General features: G+C 41.0%; 1 protein-coding gene and 1 long non-coding RNA gene across 15 annotated transcripts in view; both read right to left on the reverse strand.

Annotated features, from left to right (window-relative positions):
- Positions 1–3,439: 3,439 nt before the first annotated feature.
- Positions 3,440–26,773, reverse strand: part of LOC109404436 (protein PALS1) — a 462,049-nt gene continuing 438,715 nt past the window's right edge. For all 14 annotated transcript variants that reach the window (XM_062858449.1, XM_029863218.2, XM_062858454.1 and 11 more), the window contains 7 exons: positions 9,943–10,126; positions 9,671–9,885; positions 9,319–9,606; positions 8,360–9,254; positions 8,163–8,294; positions 4,696–4,877; positions 3,440–4,633 (listed from right to left, as the gene is read on the reverse strand). In XM_062858449.1, coding sequence (XP_062714433.1) covers positions 4,454–4,633; positions 4,696–4,877; positions 8,163–8,294; positions 8,360–9,254; positions 9,319–9,606; positions 9,671–9,885; positions 9,943–10,126 — 2,076 coding nt within the window. In that variant the 3' untranslated portion in view covers positions 3,440–4,453. The remainder of the gene's footprint in view (positions 4,634–4,695; positions 4,878–8,162; positions 8,295–8,359; positions 9,255–9,318; positions 9,607–9,670; positions 9,886–9,942; positions 10,127–26,773) is intronic.
- On the reverse strand, positions 10,225–19,994 carry LOC134291123 (uncharacterized). The gene is made up of 2 exons (XR_009998918.1): positions 18,983–19,994; positions 10,225–10,620 (listed from the first exon to the last, which is right to left on the reverse strand). It is a non-coding gene; the product is annotated as an uncharacterized LOC134291123 (long non-coding RNA).

The following is a 26,773-nucleotide window of genomic DNA, read 5'->3' on the forward strand; positions in this document are numbered from 1 at the left end:
TTTTGTAAACCTTACCATGTCGTACGATCTCAGAAAGGACTTCTCGTTTAATTTCGGAGCACCATGGATATCAGCGGACAGTACCCGCAAACGTAGATTGAATGGCAATTGAGGTAAATTCTGTAGAACTTGAAAGTTCTGACCTCCAGAATATTTTGAAAACCTTACAATGTCGTACAAACTCAGAAAGGATTTCTTGTTGCATTTCGGAGCACCATGGATATCAACGGATAGTACCCGCAAACGTAGATTGAATGGCAATTGAGGTAGATTCTGTAGAACTTGAAAGTCCTGAACTCCAGGACATTTTGTAAACCTTACAATGTCGTACGACCTCAGACAGGACATCTCGTTGCATTTCGGAGCACCATGGATACCAGCGGACAATAACCGCAAACGTAGATTGACTGATGGCTGTGGTAGATCTTGTTGTACATGAGGTCGTAACTCCAGGATAGTTTGGATATCATAGAACATCCAAACAGCAAGAAGATAGTTGCCAGCATATGTCTGGCGGCTCTAGGAGTATTCTCACACTCTTGTTCCATGAAATAATTGCAGACATAACATTTAGGAGCTTACAGAGTATTATGACTGTAATTCCATAGTATATTGGAGGCCTTAAGATGATCTAGGTTGATAAAACACGTTCAACGAAGTAAACTTGTCATCTAGGATCCGTGAAACATATTTTTTTATGACTTAAGTCATGACTGTAAACAGTTTCATGGAGCATTCCAAAAAAATACAAATAAAAGCCATCTATTTCGGCTCGCCAAAAAAAGGAGGTGGGTGCGGGGGGGTGTCCATTGGTGCATCTTGAAGTACAACTCAGTAACAAATTTTGAAAACGACGTATAATCAATGCTACACTATTGATTATACGTCGTTTTCAAAATTTGTTACTGAACTATTCTCCTTAATTATAATCAAAAAAAAAAAAAATAATAACTTAAAAGCTCAAAAAACCACTGAGATCTCGATTTTTGAAAATTTTCGGACCGTCCTGCCACTTTACGGGTTAAGGGATTGCAAGAACTTCTGGAGGAATTCTCAATCAACTCTCGGAAAAATTTCTTTAGGAAATGCTTGGTGAAATTCTCGAGGAACTGTTTTTTTGCTAGGTTACTAACTGCACTCTGAACAGAGTGGAAACCTCTACACTAGACCTGAAGATAGAAAAGAGTACGTTATCTTCCAGAAGCAGTTTGCCAGCCGTACGCGGAAAATGATATCCATTAAAACACTGTTGCTTACTGTTTCAGAAAGTTACGGTAGAAAGTTGGGAAATTTTCAGCTGGTCAGTCAGTCTTCAAGTTAAGGATGTCGTGTTCTGCCCCTCTTGGCATGTCAGTCCCATGTTGTTTCTAATGCAAATCATATTTTTGTCTCTCACGAGCCCATTTAAAATAAATTTGATATTTTTCTCGCCTCATTTCACGGCTCAATGTGCCACGAAAAGTTTATGCATCACATGAATACACTTTTTTGAAAACAATTGGAGTTATAAAGCATAACGTAGGCACTTTGAAAAACAACATGGGACTGACATGCGAAGAGGGGCAGTGTTCTAGTCATACGATTTGTACTTGTCTTCTTGTTTGGCTTGTGTTGTTGTCCATTATGTATTTCTTCTTTTAGCAAGTTAGTTGTCGTATGGTCAAGCCACGGAACTCCAGGGGGAATCCCTGAGAAAATCCTGGAGGAATTCCCGTGGCACACCTAAAGAGATTCCAAGGATTTCTTGGAAAAATTCCCGGGAAACTCCTGGAGGAATTCCCGAGGAACACCAGGAGGAATCCCTGAGAAAACCCTGAAGGAATTCCCGAGGAACACCGGCAGGTATTCTCAAGGAAACCCTGGAGGAATTCCCGGGGAACTGCTGTGGGAATTCCCGAGGAACTCCTGGAGAATTTCCTGAGGAATTTCTGGTGGAATTCCTGAGGAACTTCTGTAAGAAAACCTGGAGAAATCAGGGGGAATGGCACTTCCTTCGCTAACCTGGAAAATCCGCATTTATCCGTTGCTAACCGTCGTTTAACGCGTCTTACTGCTGCTCAGTTTAGCCACGGTTAGCAACGAATAAATATTTTCCGGATTTTCCGGTTAGAAAAGGATATGCTGGAATTTGCTGGTAACTGCTGGATGAATTCCTGAGCAACTTCTGGAAAAATGCAGAGGAACTGTTAGAGAAATTCTCGAGGAATTCCTGGAGGAATATCAAAGGAACTCCTAGAAAAAAAATGCCGATGGAAAACTCCTGGAGAAATTCTCGAAGAACTCCCGCTGGAATTCCCTTGGAACTTCTAGAGGTACTCCCGAGGAACTCGTGGAGGAATTCCTAAGGAACTACTGGAAAGCAGCTGTGGGCGATCAGAAGTGTTTGGCATTGCTTATATATAAAATTCTTCCGCCCCTTTCCACCCTATCCTTGAACATGCCCGCGAAAACTTACGTTCACACACTTCGTGTATCACCAGCACGGCATTGTTGGGCCCGAGCCTCAGGTCCCCATAGTGTCTTTTTGTCGTTGTCGAGGATCCTCCTCAGGTTGCCCACCTTGAGAGTGATGATCTTGAGCTGCAGCTTCCGAGAACACCTTACCTCTAGCTATTCTTCATGGTTTTTCCGGTAGTCCTTGTTTTTCATCTACCTTTCCCTTCTTCCGGCTGGATTTTTCTTCTTGGCCTTCCGGTAGGCCATGTCCAATGTCCCCGCATCATCAGGACGGTCCACTGTTCGCAATGCTCATCGCGTTCAGTTGGCTGGAAAATAACCATGAGGATATGAAGTAAAATCTACAATCACGCCCAGGCTTATCATCATGAGGATGTGATCATTGTAATGGCATCCTAGATAAGAATATTATCGGAACCGGCCGACGCAAAACTACGACTGATCCGAGACACAGGTTACCTCGGAGGTATGACTCTCGCAATTCACTTACCTGGGAACAAGTCCGACATACGGCTTTCGTCCGGTTCACTGACCACAGGATCACGGAAGCCCGTTGCCCAGATAGCAGTTGCTCTCGTCGATGCCACCAACGTCAGCCGGTACACGTTTTCAGTTTTTTTTGCTTGTGGTGTCACCTTGGAAGTAAATAAACCAAACACAAAATAAACGAAACGTCAATCAAACGTCATTTCTGACAGCGAATCTAGTACATACTTTTTTCCGCATAACCCCTCGAATCCAAAACAAGTACACTGTGAATAGTCGTTAAGAAGTGAGCCATGGAAAAATCGCCAGTGTCCCGTCTGTAAATAAGTTTGTGATACAAGGCTTTGTTTGGGCCCGCTACTGCAAACCTGACTAGAGAAAAGATGCTCAGGTTTGAACATCGATACCGGAAAAGGCCCCTGCATGATGCATTGTGTATCGTGCTTATGAATTCGGATAAAACAAATCAACGTTTCCCAACTTTATTGGGTGGGTATCATCTTTTTCTCGTTTCTCTGGTGGTTTATTATTCGTTTTTTGTTATTACGACTATACATGCATAATATTGAGCGTAATAATATTTTCTTGATTCCTTTACTTTCATTTTTTGTTTCTTTCTTGTTTTCGAAGGCGGTTTTTATCGGACCGGAGAGAATTTACTTTTTTTTAATGTCGCAAACTAATCGGCAGCTAACTGCAAACGATTCTCGACTTCATTTGAATACGTATCAAAAATATCAATTTTTAAACTCTTTGTGGATGAATTTAAGCTGGTTGTTTTTTGTTCTATGTCTTGTTTTATGTTTTTTTTCTTTTCCTTCAATTTGTTACTGCTAGTTATCGCTAGTTATGATGTTCTTTTCTTTCTAGAGTAAATTGTGAACACGAATATTTTTTTTGTTATTCTCATATTTTTTCGAACCGGATCAATGAATTTTTCGATTTTGTGTTTCTTTTCCTTTGTTTTAGTCTGAATATTATAATGCGTTACGTTTATTGAATTATGTAAGGGGTTTTTGAGTTTGACTATTTTAAGTTTATTCTTTTAACATTTAGAAATTGCTTTTATTGTGTTCAGTTTTTCCTCCATAATTGTACAGGAATATGGACAGATAAATAAAATTTACATATAAAACAATCTTTCTATGTATGTTTTTACAGGAAATGATCTAAATATAAAATAAATCTTTTATACTCTGTTTTTAAAAACGAAAATAACAACTTTGCTTAACTATTAATTGGGTTTTTATTTGCATACTCCTATAAACGTGTTTTGATTTTCAGCAATCATCCAGTTTCGTCATTCCAAGTTGTAGTATATGCATGGACAAAGTTTGTTCTGCTATTGGAATGTTTTGTTCTTCTGTCTAAGTATCTACTTACATAAATTACGATAATTTATCTGTACGCTCACTAATCAGTATATCAGACTTAAACGATAGTGTTCTTTCCTTTACAAACAACGAAAAAAAGAAATGTATAAGTAGAAAATGGATCACTGACCAGGCAATTAGTTATGCAGCCAGCTACTTGGCACCCATTGTGGTTCACGTTCGAGTGAGTTTATTTCGGCGAGAAGCTGATGGTAGGCTCGCTCCGTGTCATTGTTGATGATGATCATATCGAACAGGTGGCCCCACCGTGCCTCCATGTCCCGCGCCGTGGCAATGATCTCCTTCAGTTCCTCTTCCTGTTTTAGGGGAATTATTGTTAAGGATTTGATAAAAGAGCTAAAATAGGCTAACATCATACCTTGTAAGGTTCCCCAGCACGTATTCGCTTCTGACGAAGCTTCTCTAAACTTGGTGGTGCCACCAGAACTGTGTAGGGCTTCAGGTCCGAAGAACGTAGAAGTTTTAGGCTCTGGGGATGGAGGTTCAGCACACATATCTTTCCACTGGCCACCACTGCTCGAATCGCCTCCAACGATGTTCCTGTAATAGCGATCATTATTATTATTATGATTGTTCAGGAGAGACAATGCGAAGAAATTTAAAAGTTTGTTGGCCGGCCCTTTGAATCAGCCATAAACTACAATTGCAGGGTAGCCAACAAGAGATACGCAGTAAACATTTTGGTTGGTCTGTATAATTTGTGTTATACACTACTATAACGAATCTATACCTTACGATGGGCCCATATAGTCGAGGCGGTAAACGCACGGATATTCAGCATGACCATGCTGAGGGAGACGGGTTCGATTCCCGGTCGGTCCAGGATCTTTTCGTAAAGGAAATTTCCTTGACTTCCTTGGGCATGCGTATATCGTGTGGCAGGCACGAAGATACTCTGCAAAATGGTCATTGGCAGAGGAAGCTCTCAGTTAATAACTGTGGAAGTGCTCATAGAACACTAAGCTGAGAAGCAGGCTTTGTCCCAATGAGGACGTTACGCCAAGAAGAGAGAAGAGAGAGGAAAGAGAGAGAGAGAGAGATCCCAGACACGAAAAAGGAAATGCGATTGGAAGCTTGCTTCATGGATCTTTATTTCATTGGGATATTTCCAATCGCTTGAGCGCATTAGTACGCCGGTGGTCTCCCATTCCTTGGGTGGGCTTTGTCTAGGCATGGTCACATCGTATGCACGCGAGAGCACCGCTACCCACTCGTACCCGTATTAGACTAATAAGGGGCTGTTCAAAAACCACGTAGACCAGAATTTGGCAACCTTAGACCCCCCCCCCTCGTAGACTTTTGTCCATACAAACATTTGAAAATTTGTATGGAGCGTAGACTTTGGCCAGACCCCCCCCCCAAAAGTCTACGTGGTTTATGAACGGTCCCTAAGTTTCACTGACCCTAAATACCTCGTCGTTGAAGTATGTTGTCTTCCATCTACGAGGGCTTGGCCTTGGTCTAGCTAGTCCGTCCTCTACCCGCTATCTGCTGTAGTAGTCGATACTGTAGCGAACCACCAGGTGGTCGCTGTAAGTGTAGGCATCGTACCCTTCAGTTTGAATTACTTGTTAGACCGGGACTACAAAAAGTAACGTAGAGATCGACTCCGCTCCGTTTTGGCTGAAGGTATGTACTTTTGGTACGTTTAGCATGGCAAGTGCCTCTAGCAGAATTTGACCCCACTGGCTCGTGAAACGGATATCTCATCCCACCAAGCATTGAAGTCACCCTCCATTACTACCGGCTTTCGCCCTTCGTACGGTTGCCATACAGTCCAGCATCTGCGTGAACTGTTCGATCGACCACAGCGTAGGCGAATAGCAGTTACAGAAGGAGATCCCGTTTATCTTAGCGACCACAAAGCCCTCGTAAGTAGTAGACACCAACTCCTGCAAGAGGAATGTACTCGTCGTCTATATTGCCGCGATTTTTTCGAATCTATCCGCGACCCGATTGCCGTTACTGGCGGGTACAGTGACGGCGATATTCGTCTATCATTCAGCGACTGCCTTGCTGTTCGTGAATATCAAACACTTGGAAGGATTCGTGCATCCTTGTGCTGCAAGGAAGCTCTACCAGCTCAACGTGTTCTGTACGGTTCCTTGCTGCGAGCTGAAATCTGCAAGGATGAGGACGGGACCCTGTTGACGGACGAACGTAGGTGATAGAACACCTGAATAACGAGGATAACGTAGACACGAAAGATCAAAGCGACGAAGGAAGCGACTACTTTGACGACAACGTCAATGCAGCCAAGTTCGGAACTGATCCAACTCGCATGGCGAGGGATGTAAAGGGTTCCATTCAAAAACTTGAAACCAACAATGCAGATGGTAAGGATGATATCGAAGCTAAACTTATCAAGATGTGCGTAGAAAAAGTGGTAGAAAGTGATAATCTTCTACAATCACAGAAAAAGGCGACCATTTGGAATGTGAGAACTCGGAATTTCAAAACGATCACTAGGGTAACTGTACCAATTATGGCTATAGTACCAATTATTCGCCATAGTTAATTTTCACCCTTTAACGATGTAAACCAACAAGAAAAAAAAATGTGAACAACAGATCACGTTCACAAAAGATAGTCGCTCTCATTTAAACTTCACATTTTCCTCAAATCATGGTAGAAATAAATCATTTTCCTTAAAATTTCGGCTTCCTTGCATCCTTTTTTGCCATAATGTACCAGTTATGGCTATCCCCATAAGGAATGCATGCAAATAGTGCGAAAAGGAACCGAAGTTAAAAAATATAACCATAACTGGTACAGGGTTCCTATCATTGGCACACACTGTAATTAATACTAAAAGTAGTTTTGGCTCCGTTTCTATATTTTTCATGTAAAGTATGGAAACTAAGCTGTCTTTTAACTTATTGATGACATTCGTTGGTCTTCTCGTTATTTTTGTATAAATAGCTTTCCTTAGGTAGTGCCATAATTGGTACACTTACCCTATCAACGCATATAAAGTGCTTTCCCTGATCATTTCCATCGTCTGAGTTTGGCTTCATCAACGGGCGGTCGACAACGGACCAGATTTTCACCGTGTGCAAATGTCCCAGAAATACCGTAAATTCTACGCATCACCCGGTCATCGACTTCAAGGAGGCATACGATATAATTGACCGCACTCAGCTATGGCAAATCATGGACAAGAACGGCTATCCTGGGAAGCTGATTCACTACACTGATCAGATTGGTTTTAGCAATGATGGAGGGTGTGCAAAATTGTGTTAAAGTTTCGTGTGAACTATCCCGTTCATTGGGATCTTGCCTAGGATCTTGCTGGGAACTGCGACAAGGTGACGGATTGCCAAGATTGCTTTTCAGGTGTAAAGCGATGTGTCGGGCTTAACAATCGAGGTACGGTTTTTACGAAACCAGGTCAATTGATTAGCTTTGCGGTCGACATGGACATTACCCAACAAACATGATTGCTTTACAACAGATGAATAAGCTGCTCTTAAGCTTGATTTTGCAAATTTTGGCTGAATAAGCTATTATTCAGCTATCATTGTTACCTGGGTATCGCCATAATGTTTAGAGCGATGGTAGAGCTTTTCACCCGCTTGAAACGCGAATCAACAAAGATCGAATTGAAAATTGAATGCGTTCAAACCAAAGTACGTGCTGGTAGGCAGAGCATGACAACAATCATCTAGTGAGCAATGTTACGATGGACGGGCATTCCTTCGAAGTAGGGGAGCAACTCGTTTTTATAACGATTGACAATGAGTGGCCCCTTCAGTTACGCTTATAAGTAGCTCATTAGGAACAATTTCATTAATGATTCATGAAGGAAGTTATCTAAATACTAACCGTAATAAGCCTTCTCGTACTCTCCGTGTTCAACGAACTTCCTTGCGAGTATATCCGCCTCGAACTGCTGTCTCGAGATGAAGTGATAGTCTTGTCCAGGAATTTCTCCCTCGCGTTGAGGACGAGATGTGTCTGAAAGTAAATAAAGAATAGTTCAGCGAGAGTGAGTTCCTGACCATAGAGACCAAAGTTCTTACGAGGAATGGCAGCAGCAAATCGTTCCGAATCGGCCATCAGTCGTTGTCGAAGTTCGTGCCGTCCAATGTTCGGTGGGCCAATCAGCACTATCGGCCGTTTGTGGGATGCACGAGGGTAGTACAGGGCGACCTCCTCGTACGTTAGGATCTCCTCTGGTTCCGGATCTTCGGCGGTTGCTGTAGCGTACAGAGGGTAGCCATGCTCGCTACTGGCCTTCTTTTTCTTCTTCTGTCCTTTTCTGGCACAAAGCAATGTAAATCCACCAGCCTTACCGTTGGCGTCCCTTCGAGCTCTCAAACCGACCTCTCCGGCATTGGCCAATTTCATGGATTCGCACAGATGCTGGAATGACTGGCTCGGTATAAGTCCGGCCAAGGTTTGGTCTTCCTCTCCTTCTCGATACGCTTGCCACCAGTTGGGATCGTCACGAGATATCACATGCAACACATCTCCTTTCTGAAAACTGATGCCAAGCTCACGGCACGGAATGTACCGGTCGTCTTCCGGATCATAGTCAAAGTGTGCTCTAACGTGCAATACCGCGCAGGACCCGGTCCGTGTTCCACCTCGTATGGTCGGATCCAATGGAGGCCTGCTAGCGGGTACTACTAGGAACGTAAGTGTACCGGTCATTGCACTGAGCAGAGCACAGACGTCATTTATGGACTTCCCACGCATTTCGATACCGTTTACTTCGAGCAGTTCGTCTCCCTCGTGCAACAGACCGGACTTTTCGGCGGCTCCTCCACGCACCACCCGTCCAATCACCACGGCCTCTCCCTCGTTCCGAATGGTGGCTCCCAGCGGTTCAGAAGACTTTTCAATTTGTATTATTCTTATGTGATCCTGACTACCGTCCCGCAGAACACCGAGAGGAACGCTCATAGGCTCACGCTGCAATGGATAAGGAGATATTTATTAACAATCAAAAGAAAACATCTCAGGTGACTCAACCCACCTTTGCTATATTATTGTTATTGTTATTAACTAGGCTAGTATTATTTGGAATAGATGGCAAAACTGATGTCGGTTTGACCGGAGTAGCGCTGGTCATCGTATTATTGTTCAATGGCAATGGCACCGCGGGATTCTGACTGGCTGCACTGACTCCGTAGGCGGGCGAACGATCGGTTGTCGACGCGATCCGATCGTGCGCCTGCAACAGTCCTTCCATTTCGTACGTCGAGAGCAGATCACATAGTTCTATTGCAGCTGGTGTACTTGACTGGGCCAGGGATTCGACGCACTGCAAGCAGAAGTGATTGTTAGCGCTAAATGTTGCAAATCTGAACTCAACCGTGAACACTTACGTCCTTAGCCAGTGCCTGAGCATTTGAGCAAATGGGGTTTTGTATCCGTGGTCGCCTCCTCTCCAGAACAGCCGTGCGAGCAGCGAGGGCACGTGCAATACCTGGACCCAGCAGAAGACTTTGAGCCGCCGTAACTCTACCAGCGAGTGCGGCCAAGCCATGTTTGTTGAGGTGACCCTGTAATCGCTGCAAGGCCGATACTAACTCACCATATCCTAGGAAATCCAAAGATTAGAATACAATTAAAAATAATCCAAATGGAATGGTCTCACCGATAATCTTTTCGGGTTCTTCATCCTCCGTGTAGGCCTCATTGTCAACACCTATGGTGGGTTTCTCGACGACTGGGTTGTCCTGCAAGTGTCGCAATTTTTGCGAACCCCTGATGCTGTTTCGTAGAAAGTCATTCTGAGCTGCTATTCGTTCCTCCTCTTCCCGTCGTCTGCGTAGTTGTTCCTGTTAAGAACAGAAAGAACAGAAAAATTTCTTATTACGACATCCTATTGTTTGGAGCACACTTGTATGGCTAATTATCGCAATGTATCGTAAACTCGCCTGTTTTTGCATGTAGAATGAGTTGGAATGTATCAGACTGTTACCCCCACTGCCGTTGGCAACTTTGCCACCATAATCGGTTACGATCATGTCGAGCCGGGCTAGTCGAAGCCAGGCAAATCGATCGCTATCTAGCCTAATGGATGGTTCGCTGATTACCGAGGTGCTGTTTCATTTCTGCTTCTTGCAAGTCGAACAAGAAGGAATGAAAACCGATAGAAACCGACCAAGTGAAAGTGACTGGACGCAGCTAGCTGTCGGTTGGAATCGCGCCAACGTTAGATACAAATGTATACGATTCAGACTTGTTGGCTAGTTAGCAATTAGCAAGGTCGCACTTGAATTACATGTGGCTATCATCTTCGGTTGGCGGAATGTGTATTATTGTTATGTGCCTGCAATAGTAGCAGTGGCAGAACGGTTTCAAGAAATAATCTAGAATTGCTCAAGGATTTTTTTTTATCTAAACTCAAAACTTATGACAGTTTGCCGTTCTACGCCCAATTGCCCCATGTAATATGGGAATCCCATATAACATGGGACAATTATGCGTAGATGAAAAAAAACGACGAAACATTTTAGAATACCAGTTTAACTTTATATGGTGCACGAACTGAAAATAAAATTCCTAAATCTATTTTCAAATCATTAATGATGGCCCGATTTTTGACATACTCCCAATAATGGAACCAACAAACAGACGATGTGCATTATCAATTCTTGAGATTTGGAATGTCAGTTTTTTCGCATAGGTATGTTACTTCAGCAAACAGGTGTATGTATTAATAATAACTTTTGTGGACGCGTTTAGTGGAATTTAATTCTCAAATCTTTCCACGTATTGACCCACTTTTAACTTTGATAGAATTTAGCGACTCTAGGTTTAATACGTACTTATTGCAAAATTTAACATTTATTTTACGAAATTGTAAATTTTATGCAAATATACATACTTGCTATTCATAAAATTTGCCATTTCAGAAAATATGTAAATTTTTCAATTAATACATTTTGATGCGTTGCCAATATTCGAATCAGAAAATAGAAATGGTTAGCACGCAAATTCTGAAAATGTACAGTTTTAATGTAAAGTCAGAGAATTTGATCAAATATGAAAAAGCGTAAGGAGAGCCTATAGATCTTTACCACAACGTGTCAAGAACAACAGAAGGTCCTGAAGATTCTGGTTTCTGAAGCCAGTTTCACTTAACAAGTGTTAACCGAGAATTCGGAAACGTAGTTGCGCAAAAACTGGACAGTTACATATGAAATGATACGAAGTTCCATAATCGGATTCACAGCAATCACATGCAAATGAATCAGCTTGCTGAATGTTCGCCATGTGGTAGCTGAGTCGACAGTGACCAGTCAGTGCGTTGACCAGCATAATGTAATTCTGCTTAGACAGATTTGTTAGATACTTCGCCACCCCTGGAGAAGGCTCAGTAGAATACAATTTTGTTTGACGACATGACTCCAAACCATTCCAGTATTGTTAATTTGCGGCTTACCCAAAGCTTCGATATAGAAATAGCTGGCTCATCAGCCACTTCATTTCCAGCGATGGAAGAATGGACAGATACTCATACACGATGAACAGTATTTGTTTGCTGAATGAACCTCCTGGATTTAAGTTCGACAAGCGATAACTAACTTCGACCTAGAGTTGGCCGAAGCAAGTGCTTTAATAGCAGCCTGGCTATCTGAACAGAAGTATATAACTTTGCCCATTACGTGCTGCTGAAGTGCTGATTGCACTCCGCACATAAGAGCAAAGATTTCGGTCTGAAAAACGGTGCAGGGTCTACCAAGTGAGTAAGACTGTTGACAGCTCCAAGACTACACACCAGCCAGCTCGACTTTCAAGAAGGGAACCATCAGTTACATACGATGCCTGCTGAAATACTTCTCTGCAGGTTCCACTCTTCCCTGGAAATAAATTCCGTGGAAAATGTCCTATACGGAAAATTATGGAGCAAGGACCACTTTGTCTTAATTCGCCAAAAGTGGAGACAACGAGGTGTGTGTTGATCTGCGGTTCACAAGAGTTTCCTCTAGTAAACCGAGTAACCGTCAATGGTAAGTGCAAGATAGTGATTCTTGTTTGAAATGAATGTGTAGTGGAGCAACGTCAAAGAGAACTTCGAGAGCTGCCATGGAAGTTGAAGAGAACGCTCCACACATCGCCATTAGCATCCTTTGGATATGGCCTAATTTTGATTTGATTGTTCTTACTTCGCCCTTTTGCCACCACAGAAGACATCCATAGGCCAGTATTGATTGAAAAACAGTTGTGTAAATCCATTTTTTACACTTGGGTTTTAGACCCCAAGTTTTACCAAAGGCCATACAAGTTTTCTTGATTCTGAAGTGAATATGAGGTTTCCAAGAAAGCTTGGGATCAATAATGTACTTTACCTGATCCGTCACATTGATTTAAGAATCAAGAGACGCAAAGTTCGAACGCCATTACGATTTCGCCTTTCCGTGAAAAGAACAATAGATGTTTTACTCGGATTTACCGAAAGGCCATGTTGACGACCCAGCCCTCAATCACCTGAAGGGCGCTTTGCATCAGGTCGAAAAGGGTGCTGATGCACATACCGAAACCGCTATTATTGAGTTGCTTTAATAGCGTATCTGCTACGAGATTCCACAAAAGTGGTGACAAGACTCCCCCTTGGGGCATCCACAAACACTTAATTTCCTAATCCATGCTAGACGCAATGTCAAGAAGAGATGTCGGTTTTTGAGCATTTGATGAATCTAAGTGGAAATCATTGGAGATATACCATGATTCCGGGCGGCTTCTAATATAGCATCGAAAGGCACATTGTCAAAGGCACCCTCGATATCTAAGAAAACACCCAAACAAGATTGCTTTTGAGCGAATGCTTTCTCGATATCGTAAACAACCTTGTGTAAAAGAGTCACAGTGGACTTACCAGATTGGTAGGCATGTTGGTTCACATGAAGAGGCACGTTGGCCAGATGAACATCACGGATGTGATGATCCACAATGCGTTCTAAGCATTTCAGAAGCAAAGAGGTCAAACTGATAGGTCTGAAGCTCTTTATTTGTTCATACGACGCTCGACCCACGTTCGAAATAAACTTTACAGTAATATTCCGCCAGGATTTCGAAATAAACCCTGTAACAATACTGCGAACAAGTTGTTTTTTTTCCAAACCTGTTTGAAATGAACAAATCCCTTCTGAAGAAAAATATGATGTATCCCATCTGCTCCAGGAGATTTGAAAGGAGCAAAACTGTTTAGTGTTCACTCAATCGATTCTATAGTTATGATACTCCAAGCAGATGCTAAATAATCATAACTACAAGAAAAGATATCAGGTTCATTCGAAGACGTGATATCCACACATCCGGGGAATCGTGAACTAAATAAGCATTCTAGAACATCCTCATCAAAGGAACTTGTCATTTGGCAAACCAAGTTCTTTAATCGGAAATTCTAAGAATTTGCAAGGATTTTGTTCAACCGACACACTTCACTCAAATTGGAAACCTTTGTACAAAGGTTTTTCCAGCCGGATTGTTCAACAGACCGAAGTGCTTTCTGGTAGGCCTTGCGAGTCGACCTGAAAGCCTCCGAATCAGCCGAACGTTGTCTGTTCCAACTCTTTCTACATTGTTTGCTGAGTTTCGCTAGAACTGAGTTCCACCAAAGGGTTCCTCTTGTGATCTTCACGGACCGTAGAGGGCATGCTTCTTCAAAAGCTTCCATGATGAAGGTCGTTGTAGTAACAGCGACATCATCTAAATCACTTGGAGTGTCAATGGATGGTGAATATCCTTAAAATTTGGCCGCATCAGTATCAGTAATTGCGTTCTGGTGGATTCGAACCCACGACTCCGTATTCGCTAGACCGGCGCTTTAACCAACTAAGCCACAGAACAGGTTATACAGGTTAGTTCTGCTGTCAACTTTAAAAGTCTTCATCTGACACATGACAATTGGTCATCTCGTGACTAATTCTGCTGAAACAAAGCATTATGTCTAACACTTCCTCTCTAGTGGATACCATGAAGGTTGGGCGGTTGCATATGTTAAGTAATATATGAGGAAATTCTTGAATGTCTATATAATATGCACTTCCCCGGATGTGTGGTGGATACATGTTTGGATTACCCATACGAATTTTCTTGTAGTTACAATACTCTGATTTTGGCCCAGAGTATCGTAACTATAAAGTCGATTGAGATTTTCAATCTCCAAGAACAGGTGGGATTTGTCCAGAGCCGTAGCGTGGTCCCATGGCGCCCTTGGCAGGCATCCAGGTTGGCGCCCCGCGAAATTTTTAATTTGCTAAGTTTGTAGTTATTCATTTTTTTTTCAAAGTTTCTTTAAAAGTTGCACTTAGTGTTTCTAAGAAACAAATTCCCCTTGATTTTTTGTTTTCTTATAATGTTTTTCATTCGAGTATTTTTTAGGAATTTTAATGGGAGTCACCGAACAATTTTCCGATGTTGATTTATTTTATACGAGTATAAGTACGAACATTTCAGATTCATAACATAAATGATGCATAATTTTCTTCAGCAAATCTTACAGTATTTTTTGAATTTTTGTTTCACGATTTTTCAACTGAACGTTGTTCTCAAAAATAGTTTATTCAGCTTTAGGGGTTTTCAGGAATCCTCAAATAATGTATTTTATAAATTTTCGAACATTAGTTTAATAGGTTCCACACAAATTTTCCCATAACTTCACCAAAAATGTTTTCTGGAGATTTTTTCAAAACATTTCTCAAAAGATCTGTAAGAAAATGTTCTGTGTTCACTTATTATTAGACAAACTATGGACATAGCTGAATTCCAGGAGGAATTTCTAAAGGAATCTGTACATCAGTTTTTGTTGAAATCTCTGGAAGAATTCCCGCTGGAATCACAGGAATAAATTATGCTAGAATCTCTGGAGGAATTCCTGCAGAAATTTCCGGAGGAATACTTGATGAAAATCCGGAAGAAATTTCAGCAAGAATTCGAAATGGAATTCATGGATTAACTCTTGAAGGAATTGCAGGAGCTGATCGTGAAGAAATACTTGATGGAATGTTAAAATTTGTAGAGAATCACTTTTGGAAGAATTTCTGGAAGAAAACTTGGAAAGAATCCCTGAAAGGGTTTCTTGAGGAATCTTTGGGGAATTTTAAAAGATCCCTAGAAGATTTTATGAAGAAATCCCAGGAATAGGTTCTGAAAGAATCCAAGAAAGGCTTCCAAAATAAACCTTAACCCTTAAAGGCGCACGACAATAAAAAACTGATTTAAAAAATAAATTAATAATTAATAATAAAAGTGAAGGTCAATTATTTTGGAGCGTTTTTAGGTATGTTGTTTTAAAACAACATTGCGCATTTAAGGGTTAAGAAAAATTATAGATGGAATCAATGGCAGATTTTCCAACGAAATACCTGGAGAACTTATTATTATTATTATTATTAGCTTTATTAGGGAGATTTTCAGCCCGAGGCTGGTTCATCTCCAACCTGGAGAACTTCCTGAATGAATTCCAAATTTATGATTTGCTGGAGGTTTTCTACCGGAATTCTACCAGATATATGGAGCAATCCCTAGTGAGCATGGAATGATTTCGGAAGGTATCAATGGAAGTTTTTCTGATCGATGTGATAGACTTTTTTACAAAGGAATCTATAAATGACTTTTTGAAGGAAACTTTGGTCGAATTTCTAAAGAATTCCATAGAAGACTGGAAGAATTTTCATAAAGTATTCTTGGGATTTCTAACGGAACCTATGCAGTATTTTCCATAGGAATCCATGGAGGAATTACTAACAAAATTTATTAAAGGGTTTCTAGGCACCTAATCCTTAAAGACATTTTTGCAGGGATCACTATACGAATTCCAAAGAAAATTTTGGAACTCTGAAGAAATTATGGAAGATTATTCATTAAAATCCTTGGAAAAATATCGGGAAGAATCCTTTGATTAATTCCTGAATAAACTTCTAGATAACTCCCTGAAAGCATCCCTGGAAGGATTTCTAAAGGAATTTAGAAACTTCTTCGAGATATTTCAAGAATCTTCAGAAGAATTTATGATTTGAAATTTGTTTTAAAGAATCCCTGAAGAAGTTTCTGAAAGAATTTCTAGATAAATTTCTGATATATTTTTTGAAAGATTTTCTGAAAAAAAAAATCCAAACAAATACCTAGTGGAATTTATTAAGGAATTCCTAGAATATTATATTTGTTTTGGGGAAATGAAAATAACAAAAAAATACTCACTGGTAGTTTTTTTTTTGGTAAAACAGCTAGAAAGATTTCTGCTAGATTTGCTAGTTTAAAAGTTTAAGCCCAAAGAAACATTTACTGGAAATAAAAATTGGATGAACTTAAAGAGCATTATGAATTTTCAGAAAGGAACATTCACTAGACTTTCGAAAACTTATTGATTTTGTTTTGTTCATTAAAAAACTAAAATAGCTTCTCGAAACAAAAAAAATACATTCTTAAAATCGTCTAAAGAAATCTTAATTGAGAATCTGGAAGGACGTGTTGACACATGATCAATCTTAGATAGTTACTGTAAATAATTAAAATTAATTGATAACATTCAAGAAAACAACAGCATCATCCTGTTTCCTTCTAGCCTTAGGCCTTTTCGGCGCCCCTCTGAAGCTGGCGCCCTTGGCGGGGGCCACCCTGGCCAACCGCACGCTATGGCTCTGGATTTGTCGTACTTCGTATCAGAAAGGATTTGTATACTTCCAAAATGTTTTGGAAAAACTACTTTTTTGCAGTTTTTCAGTAGATTTCTCCAAATTATGGAGTTCATCCTGAACGTGGGTCATGCGTCGTATGAAGAAGCATAGCTGTACAGGTTGAGCTCTTTCTTTCTAAAATGCTTAGAACGCATTGTCGATCATCATATCTGTAATGTCCGTGTGGCCAACACGCCTCTTCATGTGAACCAACATGCCTACCAAGTAAGTGGTAAGTCTGCTGTATATCTTGGGGGCCACCCATTAAGTATGTCACGGTCATAGGGGGAGGGGCGGTTTGTGAAAGTGTGACAAGCAATGTATTAGGTATAGGAAAAACCCGTACGAAGGGGGGAGGGGGGTCGAAAATTCTCAATTTTAGCGTGACGTACTTAATGGATGTTCCCTTGGTACCTGGACCAGTTTTTGCGCTACGACGTTTCCGAGAAAAAGTGCCCTTTTGAGGGCGCTGTTTGAACGCGTTTTGTTACGGCCTTGCGTTAGTGCCCTCTTCCAGAATATTTTTTACTGTTACTCGACATGTCGCTATTCGTATTCTCATTTCTTTTTTTTTTTCTACTAAAGATGATGAAATAGGCTAAGTTATATGGCGCCGGCACAAATGTCTGAAATTGAGGACAACGTGCCTTTGGAGCAGGTCTTCTAATCCAGTGGTGCTCAGGTTGAAGCATACCGCGGGCCAAATTGAGATTTTTCTCTTATGCCGCGGGCCGCAAAATAAAAATCAATTTTTAAAAAAGGACCAAGGCAGTTTAAGAACTAAGTAAAATCAAAGATTTTTGAACATGTTTAACATACATTACTTGAACATAAATACTTAAATTTCGTATATCTTAGTTTGATCAATAGGGACGCATTGAATTTCAAGAATTCAAACCATATGTAAGATTTCTTGAAGTTTAATGAAATTCAATTGTAGAAGCAAATAGTTCGCTATTTTGCGTCGTTATCCAAGAAAGAACTTAAAAAATTAGCACCAAACTACAAGAGAAGCTAATATTTAAAACTCATCGGTGCTAATTTCGTGTTAGAAACATAGATAAAAATATTTGTATAAACTTGTAGTTTATCACTAATTGTAAGAATGTTTGATTTCTACGTCGTTTATAATAATGTTTTCTATCTAATTTCGGTTAGGCCAAATGTGTTGAAAATTATAAAAAAAAAAACAAACTAAGTTATCAACAGTTAAGATTTATAGTTACCTGGCAGCTTATTATTTTTTAAATCATTGAAAATTATTACAGAGTTTTCATATTGTAACTAAAAAATGATGTTATGTATATCAAATGATATAGACAAATATGTTTATAAGACATAGCATTCAATATTATGTCTTCATCATCGACTTTTTTCCGAAGCACTCTGCGGGCCGCATTCACCAGCTTCGAGGGCCGCATGCGGCCCGCGGGCCGCAGTTTGAGCACCACTGTTCTAATCCCTTAAAGGTAGAGCTTTATGGTTGGACGTTAAATTGCATAAAGCGAGTGAAACACTCAATAATTTTTACGGAGTTCTGGTAAAATTGTAGAATTCGTATTTTTTACACATGCTTCAAAAGTATCAATCATCCAAGACGAGATCAAATATTGGAACCAATTCTAAAATCATGTTAACGTAAATTACGCGCCTCCTTATCTTATGTAGTTTGAAGCAGGCTCATGGAGACGCTTGGTTGTTTATTTTTGCTTTGTGCGGTTTGAAGTACTTGAAATGTTGATGCTCCGCATAAATGTAGATAAAAAGAAATACCTTTATATGACATTTACATTTAGTACCATCTACCCACCTCGAAACCGTGGTCTTTGAATGTATTTGGCAGGGATTTATTGCACGATTGGCTTCAAAAACATTTCTCATCTCTAATTTATGATTCACAATTCTTAAGGAAATAATATTCAAGGATCGCAGCTGTGCACTACCCTACTATACCATTTCAATCACGCACCATGTACATATTGTTTACCATTATGAATTATTAATGCATACCATGAGTTTGTTTAAAAATCAAGGTCATATGTGGTTAATCCACTCAAAAAACCCCTTCTGAGTGCCATTTAAAGATGACCGCATCGTCGTCAGCTCGCGAGGGGGTGTTTGTGAATGTCATTCCGGTGACGTCAGTCAAAGGCTAAGTGGCGAGCGGATTTCCAGTGCCAAAACAGGTGCCGACATTCTCATCACACCTAGGCGTCTTCAAACTCACTCAACTAGAAGAATAATATTCGCACCATACTAGTTAGTCACATTATTGCATTCCGCTCCGACCGATACTGCACGTATGTAGGTGTTTTGGCGTATAATTGAATTACTTCGCCAACAATAGGGCGCCACTTTTTCTACTATCACTTAATCTGGCTATGTAGCACACCTAAACACATTCACACCGCACCGTAGATAAACTGATTTCCATGCGTTTGTTTTGGGGTTCTCCGAACGATTGGGGCGCCTTTTTCGCATCATGATTTTAATTACACCTAACATGTAATTCAAGTGCCCTTGCTACATGTTGTTCGGAGGTTGCACATTCCAGCTGTCGTTGGGAGGATCATAAGATTCTACTTCATACCACACACGCGTAACCTGGACTTGTAATTGAATTATAGTCCATCTGATAACAACTTCGCGCACAACACTAGTCACCAAGGATTATGAACTTTGATTACTTTTGACCAAAACAAACGAATAGAAAGTTCAAATCGAACGAAACTATTTCATCCCGTTGGTGTCAATTCGCTTTCTTCACTCGACAAAAGTCACCAAAAGTCGCACGTTCACCGTTCGCGCTGTCGAGATGCGGATGATCGGAAGAAAAGTGACCAGACGACAATCGCGACGAAAACTGAAAACTGGACTTGCTGGTGAGCCCGCCGCTCAAAACAGCAGATACCTAGGTAGATAGAGGAGAGGTGTAGAAGTCGGGTCGACCCGTGCCGTGCCGTGGATAGCGCGCACTTATGGGCGTAGGAAAATATAAAATAAAAATGTAAATAAGTGAGTTCTCTACAGAAATATTTGTGCTTCTGGTTCCCCCTGATTCCGCGACCGACCGACTACTACAGGCTGGCTGGACTGGACTGGCTGGTTGGTGGTACGCGCGACTGGGTCATCACGCGTTTGTTCGTTGTTGTAATAAAAAGGGGGCTTCCACGCGCGCGGGCTAGTTAGTCAACCACCGCCGCCGCCGTAGCCGACTAACACCTGATCATGTTTTGTATGGGTGATGAGCAGGGTCGGTCCTAACTTTGGACTAATCATTTGGGACTAGCAATTTAAGTGCTTGAAACTGAGGTTCAATGACATCTAATATGTTTGTGTCAATTCTTCATTTTTTCGCACTCGATTGATTGATTGATTTAGCTATATTATAGAGACTTTCAGCCCTTGACTGGTTTGTCTCTTTTTCGCACTTATTTAATCCGTATAACCCCGTATCATCAAGCCTCTCTTACGAACTTATGAAAATCTTTTATCTTTTGATAATTTACTTGTTATCTTAATTAATCCATTTTGAACATCTTCTTTTGAATTCTTGGACGCTTCGTGCATGGTTTGTTCATCTAGTAATTCATTAAAAATTAAAATTCCTCTATAGCATATCAACTTTTGTGTACTTGTCATTGTGAACGGCACACCACGTCAATCATTCTTGTACCGACTTTTCGAACCCTCTAAGCAGAATACCCTCTTCGAATGAGTGTAATTAGTTTCGCACCTTTCGCCCTAATTACTTATCCTTTTACAGATACGCGTATTTCGACTACCACTTGTAATCTTCCGAAGCCTGGCGAAGACTGGCGCTTGAGCCTAGCTATTTAGCACTGTAGTTGGAGGAAATTCCAATGCAGAACCCGTAGCTTCCGGGAAGGTAAGCCCAGCTCCCTGGGTTAGTGGGTTGGTGTCAGGCCCTGCGAGTCAGCCGTAAAAAGGACTAGCACCGGAAAATCAACAATTCGGATTCTACGGGGTTTAAGCCCTCCCAAGACCCCCCGTATTTACGCCAATGGCCGGAACCTCTTTTTATGCACTTGGCTGGGGGTGCATAAATTATAAAACACATAAAAAGAGGGAAATTTGTTTGGGCTTTAATGAGATTTAAGTTTGGGCTTTAATGAGGAAATCTAGTTCTAGCAAGAACAGCTCTTGCTCCTGGGAATCTGAGATGAACCTAAGGAGGTTTCCTGAAACTTCCCAGAGAGCCCAAAAAGGGGGTACTAAGGGGCTTCAGAGGCGTTTCAGGGGGTTGTTTCAGGGGATCTCTGGGCCCTTTAATGCTCATTACATGGGGTTTGAGAGGCGTTTCAAGGCATTTCAGAGTAATTTCAGAGAGTTTCATGCGGTTACAGGAACATTTTAAGGGCGTTCCTAGAGGATCAAGGGTGCGTTTGATAGCTTTTTAGTAGCTTTTTAAGGGCTTTTCAGCAGCGTTTCAGAGGGTTTCTGAAGCCCATCAAACGCGTCCAAAGAGGGTTCAGAGGCATTTCACATTGGTTTTGACAATTTGAAGGGCGTTTCAATGGAACTACGTGTGGTTCAGATCAGTCCTGTATCAAGGACACCCTTTAATCAAAGGGCATTTCAGGGGCGTTTCAAAAAAAAAAAAGGTAATGGGGTCTCTGACAATTCTCTGAAACTCCCTGAAATGCCTCCGAAATCCCCTTGAAAGCCCCTCGGACTCAACGCACCTGAAACGCTCCGAATCCTTCGAAAACTCCTCCGATAAGCCTCAGAATCAAGGATGTTTTCGATCACCTTGCAATCATTTGACTCATTTGTCCATAACTCAGTTCAGAATCATAATATTGAAATGTGGTGTTTAGCAAACTTGTAGTTTATTGATTGGTTGATTGATTTGTCTTTATTTAAGAGACTTTCAGCCCTTGGCTGGTTCGTCTCTTAAGTAGTTTATTGTTTTTCCTACAATTATCACCAAGAACGCAATATTCTAACTCTAATAATTACGGCATAAAACTGTTAGTACTACCTACTCACACTAACTAAACGATCGAATTTGAGTAGGTGGTACTAGTGCTTTTACAGCGTATACATAAGAGTTAAAATATGGCGTCCTTGGTGATAATTATAGGAAAAACACTAATCTACAAGTTTGCCGAACATCACATTACACTTCTGAACTGAGTTATGGACAAATGAGTCAAATGATTGCAAGGTGATCGAAATCATCCTTGCTCTGAATCCCGCCAAAAAAGTTCTGAAACTTCATGAAATGCCTTCAGTGCAAAGCCTTCGGTATACCAGGCCGTGTGGTCAATTATTGATTTTGCATTTGAAAAGTGAAAATTTTACTGGTTCCGATCAATTTGTCTATCCCCTGTACTGCCGTGTGCTGCTGCATAGCTGTTCCATGTTCTATGGGACAACTATGCTGCACACGGCAGTGCAGGTACCAACAACCATGCGTCTCCATTTCCTTTTCGAACTCATTGGAAGTAAAAGATTACATAGTAACAAATCATGCCCACAAAACAAAGAAAATCGTCATTTTACAATGGTGGATCAATTCGTCATGCTATTCTGACCCATAATTATGATTTGATTTTCGTTACGACTATTGGTGTTTGAACCGGCAGAGGGGGTGTTTTCGGCCTTGGCAGTCTCTAAACGTTTGCAAAAACGATTATTGCATTTTAACCCGACGGTTTCGGTTATTTATTTAACCTTTTTCAAGGATTAGATGCACGTTTTCTTGTTAGATTTCTGGAAACGTTCAATATACGGAGTCATGGTGTAATGGCGTCCGCTATGGTGCTCTTGTGTCGATCCGTTTGTACCAGAAAATACAGTGAGGTACAAACGGATCGACACAAGAGCACCATAGCGGACGCCATTACACCATGACTCCGTATATTGAACGTTTCCAGAAATCTAACAAGAAAACGTGCATCTAATCCTTGAAAAAGGTTAAATAAATAACCGAAACCGTCGGGTTAAAATGCAATAATCGTTTTTGCAAACGTTTAGAGACTGCCAAGGCCGAAAACACCCCCTCTGCCGGCCCATAATTATGTATTAACTATGAAGCTGCTCTTTAAATAGAGCTAAAATTGTACCACAAATCCCACCCTGGAAAATGAGAAAGCACCGTTCTCTAAATATGTTGGAGAGGGTGGGGTAGTCCAAAACTACACCTTGCGATTCTATACAACGGCGAAGGCGACCCATACAATGCAGGGCACCTCATACTCCGGCAGGTAATAACGCGAATGCAATGGAAAGCAACGAAGGTTGCGTATTAGTTGTTGTTGTTACTGTGCTATTCCTCAATACAAATGATTTTATCAATCAACTTATATGAATGATTCAATCTGTATCAAAGTAAGCTGTCTGACTGGCTAGCCGCCTGCCTACCTGCCTGGAATGCGTTTTGCCTGCGATGAAAGCCAGGGCTGTGTCTGTGTTTGTGTTCCGTTTGTACTCACAGGTGAGTTTGTTTTGTTTACGGTGGAGACACCTTTACGCTTTTGAGCACGTTTCCACGTGAGGGTGCGTTCAGTACCAGTATGATGAAAGTTATGAAGTATGTACTAGTAAAAAGTGATGCACAGGAGAATGCAATTGAAGAACAGTCAATTCCTTGCAAGGCGATTCAAAGAGAATGTGCTTTGCTTAGTTATAGAGAAGGCGATATAAGCGAGACTCTCTGATGGTACATGGAGGAAGGATTTTATCCAAAATCATTAATATTTCACACGTAAGAAAAAGTGCGCGTGTAGTACTGAACTCGCCCTTACTGCTGTCTGCATCAGTGGAAGCCTGAAGCTTGCCTGAATACGAATTAAATGAGCTTCCACAGCACAGTCTTCTTCCTCCGTGCAGTTTGCAGCTAGTCACTAAGTCAAGCACACACTTTAATTATATTTTCATTTTGCACCTTTTCCACTTCTTCACTCCCGGCGGGAAGAGGGCAGGTCAAAGACAGAGAAGAATAACAATCGAAAGCGTGAAACATTTACACTAACAAAAATGTAACGAGAGAAAGGTGTAGCTGCTCGTTCCAGACTAAGTTCCAGGAGTGCAGCTCGGTCGGTAAGACTGCTGGGTAGAGAAACGTAATGGGTGGCCTAATAATGCAAATGAGCTTGTTATATTCCGAACATTAGACTATGTTAGAGGGAAAAATCAGCCGCATAATTCTACGTAAGTCCAAAAAAACTCGAATCCGCTTGAATTATGTCATTGAAAAATTAAGCTCGCGGTATCACGGTGACCCACAAGACGCGGACACGTCGCAACCTTTGAGATTACTCGGGGCCATCGTAAAATGCCCGCGGAAAAACAATTAAAACTGACAAGGTGCCGTTTCCCACAGGTGATGAGCTATGCAATGAATGCTATTGTTCTCGAAAGTCATCGTGATAAATTATGTATTAGAGCAAATAGCAAAGCGTGTCATCTGTAACCCTTTCATTGCACAACGGTTAGTATAGTTGTCAAAAGAAAATGTTTACTTTTCGACGGCAACAGATTAGTTACGAATTGGATATTCATTATTTCAAGGCATAATTGGACCCAGTTAAAAACTCTGATATTATATGAGCAAAATAATTATGCATGGCAAATTCTTATGAATTAATTATATCTCATGCAGAAAATTAATTGATCGATGCAACATTGTATGCAACTCTAGATAGGGTAACGCTCTCGTGGCGGTGATAGTAATTGTAGTTGCAGTTTTGCACCAGGTCAAACCAGTGTGCTTTAGATGAGTCGAGTCGAGAATTCTGTTGTAATGGATTTTAAACGCCCGATGTGAGGTGATTGAAAGGTGGAAGCAACACTTTCCTGAACATCTGATTGGCAAGGAAAACTACACTCCTAAAAAAATAGGAATTTACACGTGACGTAAACCATCAACGTACGTAAACATTCTATGACTGAATGTCAAATGTGACTCAATTTTACATCCATCATGTAAGCTCGAGTTGGTTGAACAAAATGTCAACAAACCTATCTGACCAGGTACGTAGCAACAGTTTCACATTTATCATCAACCTTTCAATTCGGTGATACAGCCGAGAGGTATAGTGGTTGCCTCTCAATCAGAAGACCGGTGTTCGAATCTAGGTCAACGTTTTACAATGTATTTTACTTTCATGTTTTACCTGTCGATTCGGTTCTAGTGATTGCTAGCTCGAACCTTGCAAAAGCTGGAAGGATTAAGATGGGCAGGGCATGTTGTGAGAATGTCAGAAAACAACCCAGCAAAGCAGGTGTTGCAAGAGATCGGGTTGGCACAAGAAGACCTAGAGGGCTGCGTGCAAGATTGGCGGACCAGGTACAGAACGATCTGCCAAATGTGGGAAGCGGCCAAGGATGGAGGACTGCAGCCACGAACCGAGTGTTGTGGCGAGGAATTGTTGATTCAGTTTTATTGTAATAACGATATAATACTAAATAATTCAAATGAATAAAATCACCAAACCCCCTGTCCTGCAGCACCCCTCGAATGCTCTTGAAACCCCTTGAAACCCCTGGAATATTCATGAAACCCCCTGAAAACTCTTGCAACACCTCTTAAACGATCCTGAATGTTATACCCCTGAAGCACTATGGAACTTTCTTGAAACTCCCTGAAACCCACTAAAGTCCTATGGACTGCCTTTCAATCTCCTTGTATTCTTGTAACTACCCATAAACCCCTGAAATCCCCAGAAGTCCTTTGAAAGCCACTTGAAAGCCCCAATGGAATGTTCTTGAAACCTCCTCAAAGCATCTCGAATACCTCTGGAATGCTATTAAAGCAAATCGAAAACAAAATTTGTATTCATCAACAAAATGATATCTCATTTTGAAGTCAGTTGGTCTTGATCAAATTTGATTACAAATTTTAATTTTGTCTTGCTGCCATTTCAAATTTTGATTAATATTTTAGTTTTAAGTAATTTTGAAGTTTCTGGCAAATCATGTATAATAACTCAGGAACATTTTTTTGCTCTCATTTGTTATATTTCAACCGTTAAAACGACCAAAATGACAGCACCTGAGTTACCACATTTTGCAATGTCACAACATCAAAACTAGTTTTCAATTTGCTGTCAGACTTTGCTCGGGATGGAATGCCCTGAGACTCCCTGAATCTCATTGAAGCCCTATGGAACACCTTTGAAACTCCTTGTATCCTTGTTATAACTCAGGAATACCCGTGAAACCCCCAGAAGTATTTTAAAACCTCCTGAAATGCCCCTGAGACTCCCTGAAAGCCTCTTATCCATCCTCGGAACACTCACGAAATACCCTAGAATGCCTTTGAAACCCCCTGAAACTCCATGAAGATTGTCGACATGTTCTCCAGCTGGTGCAAGAACAACTGCATGTCTATAAGCGTTGGTAAATGTGCCGTGATATCCTTCTCCCGGTCAAAAATTCCACTAATGTGGCCCAACTCAATTGAAGGTGGTCCTATTGAAAGAGTTTCGAGCTTTAAAGACCTAGGAGTAATTCTCGATTCACAGCTCATGTATAAGGAACATTATTCATCCGTTATAGCGAATGCCAACAAGAACCTACGGTTTATCTTTCGAATATCCAAGGAACTCACCGATCCTCATTGTCTGCGAACCAGTTATTGCTCCTTGATCAATTCTAGAGATTGATGTAGTGGTTTGGAGCCCGTACCATGACGTCTGGATAAAGCGAATCGAATCGGTGCAGTCCAAATTCATTCGGTTTCTACCCTGGAACAACCCGTTTGTGCTTCCTCCGTATGCAGATCGCTGCCGTTTGTTGGAACTCGATGCCCTCGAAAAACGAAGGAAAGTG

This window comes from Aedes albopictus, chromosome 3 (genome assembly GCF_035046485.1).
Source record: "Aedes albopictus strain Foshan chromosome 3, AalbF5, whole genome shotgun sequence".
NCBI lineage: Eukaryota > Metazoa > Arthropoda > Insecta > Diptera > Culicidae > Aedes > Aedes albopictus.